General features: G+C 38.0%; 1 protein-coding gene across 1 annotated transcript in view; it reads left to right on the plus strand.

Moving 5' to 3' along the window:
* The first annotated feature begins 1,744 nt into the window (after window positions 1-1,744).
* The window catches only part of LOC118322303 (sodium/hydrogen exchanger 9-like), a 58,627-nt gene continuing 50,317 nt past the window's right edge, over window positions 1,745-10,054 (plus strand). Inside the window, 4 exon segments of the mRNA XM_035653954.1 lie at window positions 1,745-2,073; window positions 2,806-2,990; window positions 7,133-7,210; window positions 7,410-7,486. Coding sequence (XP_035509847.1) covers window positions 1,923-2,073; window positions 2,806-2,990; window positions 7,133-7,210; window positions 7,410-7,486 — 491 coding nt within the window. The 5' untranslated portion in view covers window positions 1,745-1,922.

Below are 10,054 nucleotides of genomic sequence, written 5' to 3' on the forward strand. Positions count from 1 at the left end.
ATGTGAGCAGCTCATTTGCAACCTGTGGTGGTGCGAAATTAATCACCGACTAGAACAAAGTTAACATTTATTGATTCGAACTTATGTCTCTCGTCTAATTCCTATTGGCAGAGCACATGTTGATGGTGTATCAGTATACGAGCTACCTAACTTCCTTCAATTGGACTTATCGTTCCGCTATATTCATCTAAGAGCTGTCCGGGAGCGGGTGCGCGAGTGCTCGCTCTTAACGTTAACTACTCAATCTTGGTTTATGCGCGTCCCTCCCTGGATTAACAAAGGCGACATCAATGTCATTGATCGGCGTATCTAAAATCCTGTTGTTTCTTCAATGTTGTATTTTCTAGGTCTTCTGGAGTGTTTATGAGACTTGTATTGTTATCTGAATTGATCAAGGTCTTACACCAGCATGATTTTCAGTCTTCTTACATTAACACGGTTACTGTCAGTGCTGTCATTAACACTTAACCATACACAATGAGTACACTCTGTTTATGCGGAGTACTCGCGACTTTCATCACATTTTTACTACTTTCTGGTTTTTATTCCATTATAACTCGGTCGTAACCATCAAATTAGCAAGACGATGTTTCAATTTAATGCTTCCAGTGGAGAAACGCCCAAATGCATGTTTATTTTCTGTCAGCGCGCACCAGGTAACTCACGCGGCCGTTGCAACATAGGTTTTCGCTCCTTCAGTTCAACAACCTCTGTAAACATCGGCTCTCCCTGTACTTAGACTAGTCGCTCCCCACGTGTGCTAGGCTCTATGTATCAGATGTGTTCGTCAAAGTTGGGAATGGAATTACAAATGTTATCAATAGCAACTAATATAGGTATGCAGACAGTCTTATCTCCAAGCTCCAGCTGCGGATCCATTAAACACTGCTGAATTGAAGGCTGTGTTGGAGAAACGGAGAGAAAAATAAGACATTTTCTGGGGCATATCGCTTTTTAATCAGGAGGGAGGTATATTGGTATGTTAACGTTAAGACAGCACTGATAACCTTTAAAATATACGACATAATCAATTGAAAGTTAGACTTATCTATACACCATCAACTGTGTCTGCCATAGGATTAACGGGACTAATTCAATCTTGTTAATTTCAGTGTTTAATTTCGCAGCCAAGGGGCAAAACACATGCATCTAGGCTTTTTAAAAAAAAAAAAAATTATTATTATTACTATAATTATTCTTTTACATTTGCTATTTTTGTACGACAATAGAAGTAGATGAAAGATCCGAATAAGTCATTACAACCAGACGATTAATTAATCAATTAATTAACTGCTAATTAAGGGCCATAACGGATTCACTCAGAGCTAAGGGCCCGAGAGTGGAGGTTCAATGTCCTGCCTCTCACTGTGGTCTTTAAATGAGCTGTGCGTGCATTAGTGTGTATTTACCGCCATCTGCTGAGAAGCAAGAGACTGACACCCAATCAGTGGTGTGTTCAGGGACTTTAGGAAATACAGATATTATTGTAAAGAATGGCAAAGACATGACATAAACCGTAATTCGGAAAATGTGATTTATCTTGTTTGTAAACGACTAACAGGCTTTAATTCTGGCTCTTTAAAAGTATTGTAATTAGTTATACGTTTGTTTCACTGCTCTTGCACTTTAGCACGCCTTACACACGTAGCAAAACAACGAATTGTATCCCTTGATTTATAAAAAAGGATTACGCTAAGCAAAATATTTTTATTACATAACCAAACGTGGTTTTTTTTCATTAATGCGACAAAAAAACAGCAACCTATAGGGGCAATTCCCCACCTGGGAAAGAGAAAACAGAGATTTCCGAGGGCAGGGTAAAGGCAGCACGGTCTCTGGAGCGCTGCTGTTGCGGATGTTGCTGGTGCTGAACTGAATCAAAAGTCGAGCAGTTGTTTCCGAAGTTTGACTCAGCTTTGAAGATGACGGGCCCTGTGAAGCACAGACATGAGAGTGCCACAGCATTGGAGCTCGCTGCAATTGGCCTGGCACTTATAACCATTCTCAGTGTGTGGAAGTTAAAGCAGTTCAAATATAAGCTTCTGAATGAAACTGGAGGTGCAATGTTTTATGGTAAGTTGCCTTAACTGATTGCCTATCTGGAGAGCACGGAAGCCGTTGCCCAACAGCACTTCCTGAACTCACAGTTGAAATAATAAATCAGATTTAAAAAAAAAAAAAAAAGTATAAAGATAGTTTTGGTCACAGTTTGTGGAATTAAGATAGGGATTTTAAGGAGGGCCACATCATATAATTTAGCTTTATCAACCATTTGTACTTAGAGTTTATATTTAACATAATGTAGGAAACAATTTAACCAACAGCCACTATCAATCTGAGCTCAAACAATTGCTCACAGCTAAAGGAAATCAGGGATAAGGATACTTTAAAGGTATGACATATGATTGACATTGTATATGTGGGTGGTTATTTAGCCTTATGGTGATAAATTGTACTGCATTCGACATTTTAATATAGGCTACCATTACACCATTGCCAGGTAGCTCCAGATACCACAAGTGCTCACCAACCAGCAGTATACTTGGCTCTTGCAATATTTAAGTTGAAATCAATGATTCATCACTATAACAGCATGATATGTAGATCATTTTCCTAAATGTGCTACATTCATGCCCTTAAAGTGGGATTCTTGTCTTTTAATCTTCCGTAGGACATGTAGTGGCTGCCTATTGATTCATTTACTTGTGGAATATTTTTTGTAATATCTTTCCTAGATGTATGATGTGAAAGGATTGCAATAGTTTTCATGACAGCAGCTTTTTATTGCTTTTTCGTTCTGTGCAGGTATGCTCATGGGGTTAATAGTGAGACAAGGAGAACATGTGGACGACGTGGAGACGATGTGCAGTTGCGGTGGTCTTAATAGCACTCCTCTCATCTTGACGGTCAACCTCACATCCCAATTTCACAGTTACAGACACATTAGAAAAGTCAGCCAACGATACCCGCTGGTTTTGATCCATCATACGGTAACTATGGCAACTTTATTCTGACCTGCACTTCAAGTACACGTTACAGAGGAGAATCTTTTATGTGCAGGTTGTGACACAACAGAGACACTACCTGTTAATCAATATTGCAGAGGGAACGTGTGAAAACAAACTGTACCATACAGGAGCCTTTCCTTTCCTCTGATGTAGTTTTATTTAGTCTGAAATAACAGTTTTTTTTCCTTCACTGCTTTTCCTTTGATCACATCTATACTTTGTCCCCTGTGTATGCTGGGTATTTACATCAACAGTCTCCTCTAATGGTTCTTAGTTATTGGGTTTCCTCTAAATTACTTGCATGGTCTGTTTGTTGTTAGGGAATCAAGAGAGTGGATGGTACAGAGAGAATGAGGGCAAGAGAGCAATTTAACCTGTATTGGGCATTTATTAAGGAAGAGATAGGGGAGATTACATTTTCAGGTGTGCTGTGCGGACAAGGGGAAATGAGCAGACAACTTAACACAGAAACCAATAAACAGACTGTAGCAGTATAGATAAAGCAACACAAAGGGTCCAATCAATAAGCAAAAAAAGGACTTTATACAAACATATTCTTTAAAGTACGCTCCTGCGGACAACGGCAAACATAAACTGTTTGAATACAATCAGAGAACCCAGTTTATTTAGTCTTGAAAGGTGTGTACCCTGTCAAGACATTTTTGTGTGTTTACATGCAGAATTTCCATAATGAGATGCTCTTGCAAGTGACATTGGTGCCGGGTTGCTCTGCACTGCAGGGAAGGATGTGAGAGAGTTAGGTGATCTCAACAGGCACTGCAGCCTTTTTCCTGTTAGATGGAGATCTCAGCCTGTGACACAGAACACACTAATGGATGTGAATCTCTACCATCTGTTATAAAGTGGAGGGGACTGTGATACTGTGAACAATATTCCAAACATTAATGTTTTCTCGCACTGCTGTTTATGTTTGATGCTGATCGAGTTTAATTGTCTCTTACTGGCTTTAATGAACCGTGCTGACTCAAACAGAGCTTTGGTTAGAACTTTGTGTAATTAATGTCTGTAATTAAGTAACGTTACCCTAAGCCCCGCCCCTTTTTGCTCTTCCTCCTCTTGTACTCAGATGTGCTATGTGCTAGGCTCATCTATGTTGAAGAGACAACCACATTTTAAAGACGGTTAAAAATTTAAAATTTAATTTTTTATTTTTTAAATGAATAGTTACATCTTAAGTTATCCCGATGTTGGGAAAACTTGCTAACTAATAATTTGATGTAAATTTTCCCAGGTAGATAGGTAATATTCTTATATAATATGAGATGATCAGATGTAACCATGACTGATATAAATTAGTTAGCCTTTTGCTAATATTAGCTAGCTTAAGATAAGACTGTATATATGTTGCTTTAACATTTTAACCATCAAAACTTTCAACATATATAAGCCTAGCACATAGCATATCTAAGTACAGGAGAGGACCATGTTTACAGAGGTTTTGACTGAGGCTTGCTCAACTATTATTGTCTCCAACATCATTTGGTTTCTATTGGAAGCATTAAATTGAATCTCTTTGCTAATTTATGTTACACATTTATAACTGAAATATAATATAATATACTCCATACAGTATATTGGTATGTTAATGTTAAGACAGCACTGATAACCTTTAAAATATACTTGTATATTTCTAATATCATAAACATCCAGACCAAGATCAACCAAAGAACAACAGATTTTACTTATTATCGCTTTTTAATCAGGAGGGAGTTTTATTTTTTTTAATACTGAAGGTCTTGTTTGAATTCTACGTTACAAGGATTATTAAGTACATTTGTATCATTTTTTGTCACTGAGGTAGAACAGAAATAATATTAGAACTAGACCTTAAGCCAGACAACTACTTACAGCAATTTTTTGCTATAAAAGGAATTAGTCAGAGACTCTAATATCAGTGCTAAGTAGCAGAGCATAAGCCTTGAGATGGGCCACTGGTTGTCATTAGTATCACTGTTTTCTGGCTTGCTTTCATATTTTAACAGCGCTATCAGAGAGATTTGTCATATCAAAGAAACCAACCAACAAGCCCGGGATTCAGCCACATCATGGCCAACAAGCGTGAGAGGATGTGGAATGAGCGTATTTGAAAATGTATTTCTTCATCTCAGAGCAATGTTTCAACCCGAGTAAAAGGGAGTAAGTGAACCATGAACCTTGCAAATCATCCAGGCCAAGTGTAACTCTTCACTAATGGCTTGGACTCTTTGGCCCCCTTTGAATGCTGGGGTCTCATTAGCAAACCAGCAGAGGCTACCACAAAGGCCATTACATCGGTAAGACCATTCTGTGTAGCCTTCACGCCATTAAGTCTGATACATATGGGGACCTAGCAGGGAGAGATAAGGATTTCATTGCATTACTGAGTCCATTATGTTCCACTGGGGAGTAAGGCATTAAAGTTTGTGGTCTGATTAAATTTAGTGCTGCTCAGCTGAAGAGGCAATTAGTGTATACAACACACCTCCATCCTCGACTGTGTGGTGCAGGTGGCCCTTAGAATAAAACCACCAGCATATGCATAATTTATTGATTACAGTGTCTGTATTGGTCTCAGTTATGCAGTTTTGTATTTGTCATGCACAGCCTGCACAGATGGAAAATACATGTATATTGTGCTGTGTGGGTAATTGCAGCCTCAAAAAGGTTCTTTATATTGAGCCATGTGTCAGTAGCAGAAAGATAGGAGCAATCTGTAGCTCTAGCAACCATTTCAAATGTGAATTACTGATAAAACCTGGTGGTTCTCCAACCTCTATAGGGGTTTTCCAGTGTTAGAAATGATAATTTAAAAAATTTCTTACAGATGAAGGCCTATTTTCATTCATTCAAATAATCACGTTATTCTGCCTGCTTTAACCTTGTGTCTGTTTGTAAAAAAGGCTTTTCTCTAAAGGTCTTTGACCGCAGCCACATTTCTGCAAGCATCATCACCACAGCTCTCTATTTGGCCTGAAATTTAATTGAATTGAAATTTAATTCTTAGCAATGTAATGAGACCTTGTGGGATGAAGGAATCAGGAAAAAAGTTGCACTGTTTTGATCAGAATTGAATATCACTGTCGTTTGATCTTCAGATTGTACATACAATAGACATAAAAAGGATTCAAGGATGAAGAACATGAAAGGCTACCTTTCTGAGCAGCTAGTATTGCATCATACTGGCTAAGATGAGAAACAGACAGAGAACGTGCACAGTATGTTAAAAAAAACAACAACCGTAACCTGGTTTCTGTTTGTGTTAAAGATAATATACGTTGCTGTTATCAGTAGCTTGAATTGTATTTAATGTTAGTCCATCTGTTGTCTGAACATGCGTGGATAAACTAAACTGTACGTGCTTGTTCTTGATCTAATGAATGCTTGGAGCACCTATGGTGAAGACTGACGCAAGCAGTTAGACTTTTCACTTTGTATTATTCTTCTCTTTAATAAGATGTGGAAGTCTGAGTCAGGGCACTTGGACATAATGCTATCGCAGTACACAGTAATTGGAATTTCCCCATTGTGGGACTATTAAAGGAAAATCTTATCTTATCTTATCTTATCTTATCTTACATTATTATATTAATATCATAAGCAGGGCTTTAAGGTGAAGTAATGCAACAAGCCATACTAAACTTTTAATGTTTTCTGCTTAGGGACATTTGTAGCTTTTCCTATAATGAAGGTTAATGTTTTATGTTTTTTAAGAGGCAAAGTTATGATTTGATATGATGTTTTATGTATTTTCCTATGTTTTGGTAGCAATGATAAATGTCAGCTGGCTCCCAACTACAATGCTCATGGGTGGGGAAAATGGGTGGCATACAAGCCTGGAATGTCACACTTTCCCATTTTTCCCATTAACAACACGCAATAGTTTTCGTTTAGTTTTTTAGGAAAAATGACATACAGTATAAGGTTGCCATGGTACCTGGAGACTATTGTGACATTGGGTTTCAAAGAGAAAAAAGAACATGTGCCTGTCTGCCAAAACAGAGCTGCTGAAGTGAACGATGTGTGTGTAATATCCGTCTGTCAGTCAGTCACATTGAGTAAACGGAGTCCTCTCACTCCCCACGGAGCCCTGTCAGTCACCAACACAACAGTTCTGTCTTTTACAGGAGACCTTTGATGCCGAGGTCCTTTTCAATCTGTTCCTGCCACCCATCATCTTCCATGGAGCTTACACCCTTAATCAGGTAAGACTGCTATCCTGACATGCCTCCAATTAGGTGAATCAAAGGATCTTTTCCTTTTTTATGGGTGCTCCCATAAGTGCTGCCTTATTGTGTGCGCAGCTGTTTGTTACATGAAATTTAAGTAAACGTGTTGCATATTGTTGACAAGTTTGTTTGTTTGCTGCTACTAATTGGTGTTCCCTTTTCATTTCTGTCCAAGAAACGATTCATTGAGAATCTCGGATCCATTCTGACTTTTGCTTTTTTGGGTACCATAATCAGCTGTATGACCATTGGGTAAGATTTTAATTTTTTTGTTCATTTACAATAAATGGACACGTCAAACAACACAATAACACACACACAATTAAGGTGCAGTGTACAATTGTACAATAGTGTCCTGAAAACAGTGGCTTTTCACATAATATGAATAACAAGCTATTTTGGTTTCATTCTATTTAACTTATAAAATACATCATGTCTGACATTTTCAGAGATAGAACAACAAAGTCCTGGATTTATTTCAGTCCCCATCCCTGGTGTTAACACAGTCCTTTAACCATCATCAAGATTGACACAGGCATTCAGTGTCTGACATATTATTATATGAAATATTATGAGGTAGAAACTAAAGATGTAGAAATTATAATCATAGGAACAATCAATAGAAATAGCTATTAATGGTACATTAAGCTGCATTTCATGTATAGACAGTTACATTGCAGTAGAAAATGCGAAATAGTTAATTTTCTAATTCCCTCTTCTTTATTGTCACATACATATGTTTTTTTGTTTCGATCATGTTGAATTATAATTGTGTTCATTTTCAACTAACATGTTCAGTTCAGTTTTCAGAAATTATACTTTTTAAAACATTACCTCCATATTATGCCATTTGAAAATTACCATGTTGCGTCCCAGTACCTTACTGGATACTATTCGTGTACAGTATATACTAAATACTAACTGTTGTAGTATATTGTTTTTGCAGTTAGTATATAGTACATATTTTACTATTTCTTACTATTTTTACTAAGAAGTTAATTGTTTTTTACAAAAATTGAATGAAGCTCCCTCAGGAGCTGTGTCATTTAACTCGCTGTGAGTAGATCCTTTATTTGCTTGGTGCATTGCATTGTGATAAAATCTGCCTTTTGTCATAGCAGGAAAAGCACAGCTGAAACTAATAACATTAATTACTACTCTGTTTCAAGTGACCCAGTAACACGGTTAGCCAGAGTGCACAATAACAAGGCCCTTGAACTGAGTGACACACATGAAATAGAGTCATCATTAAGGTTATTAATCACACCTGTGCTTTTTCTACTATGGTAAGTCAAAATGTCTGTTATGAACTAGTGTATAGTGTACACCAACAGCCCACTTAAAAATTAAGCATTAAGTATGCTATAACCCTCTAAATAATGAAAATCTGCTTAGCATTAGTATGTATGGAGCTGGGACATAGCCGCTAGTGTGTAGCATTGCTATTCTGGTCTCACAAAGCTAGATGGCACCCTCAGACTTTAGAAGAAATTGAGATGTTTGGACTGATGCACTAATGTGCACACAGAAAACCTACTTCATAGCTCTAGTGTTGTTGTTTTCCTGTTATATCTCCAGGATACTATTATTATTATTGTTGTAGTTGTTGTTGTTGTTGTTGTTGTTGTTGTTGTTGTTGTTGTTGTTATTCAAATCCCACACAGAAATATACACTCAGTGGCCACTTAATTAGGTAAATTAAATGTAGTCCAGTACAATGCTACCTACTATGATAATATAAAATGTTTTCATATGTTTTATATTCTCCTTCTCAAAGCTGCCACTGGGTTTAAAATTTACTCAATGTGCTTGTTGTTTATTCATAACATTATTTCCGCTGTCATATATACTTGCTAACTGATTCACAATGTTTTATATCCACGGAAAAGGTTCGTGCCCTCTAGATATTATCGCTGGGAACTAATGGGCTTCTGCAACCTGCTGAAATGCAGTGTAATAGATGTTGTCTTTCCTCCATTCACCGGGAGAAGGACTCCCTTTTGTCAAACACTCCTCAGTTCCCCTGAGACGCCAGGCAGGGTTTGACATGTTGGGTCACGTGCGCATTCTTTATTGCTAAGGCACCACACCTGACCAATCCTGTTGCTTGTTAGTGAATCTGCCGTATCCTATGGGGAAAAGAGAGCCTCAAGGGAGTGAGGGAACCTTACTGACTCAATTGGCAAAGTACATCCCCTTCCTCTCTTTCTGTCTGTCTGCCTGTCTCGCTCTTTCTTTGTCTGTGTATGCACACACACGCACACACTCACTGAACATCATTACCATAACCTCAAATCTCCCTTTAAGATACACGAATAAGACAGCTTAGTTGCTCAACCTGAGGGCAGTACTTTAAATCCTGGCCTTGGGGACAGGTCGTGTGCCATCACCATGGTAACAGAGTTATGCCAATGGACAGAAAGGTTCCTCAGAGGACACGCTGGCATACTGATTATTATGGGATGCCTCACAGTAACAAGATTAGTGCTTAACACACATCCGTTACCAATCAGTAGCTAGACTACAGTGTTGCTGAATGCTGAATGGGCATGTTAGTAAGTTTTTTGCTTATTTTTATAAGGGAGAGCATACAGTGGTGCATTATCGGACGGTTAGATTTTAGATTTGCTTCATTGCCATGTGCCAGAGTTGATAAAAATTCTTCCTCTCCTTCTGTTTCTGTTATATTTTTGTTGCAATGCCCTTTACAGAGTCATGAGTTTTAGTCTTTCGAGTAATTTTGCACACACACACACACACACACACACACACACACACCTTTGCACTCGTACTCTCACAGAGCCTATGGTGTTCTACCAG

This window comes from Morone saxatilis, unplaced genomic scaffold (assembly GCF_004916995.1).
Source record: "Morone saxatilis isolate NCDOM2014 unplaced genomic scaffold, NCSU_SB_2.0 Contig0, whole genome shotgun sequence".
Lineage (NCBI taxonomy): Eukaryota > Metazoa > Chordata > Actinopteri > Moronidae > Morone > Morone saxatilis.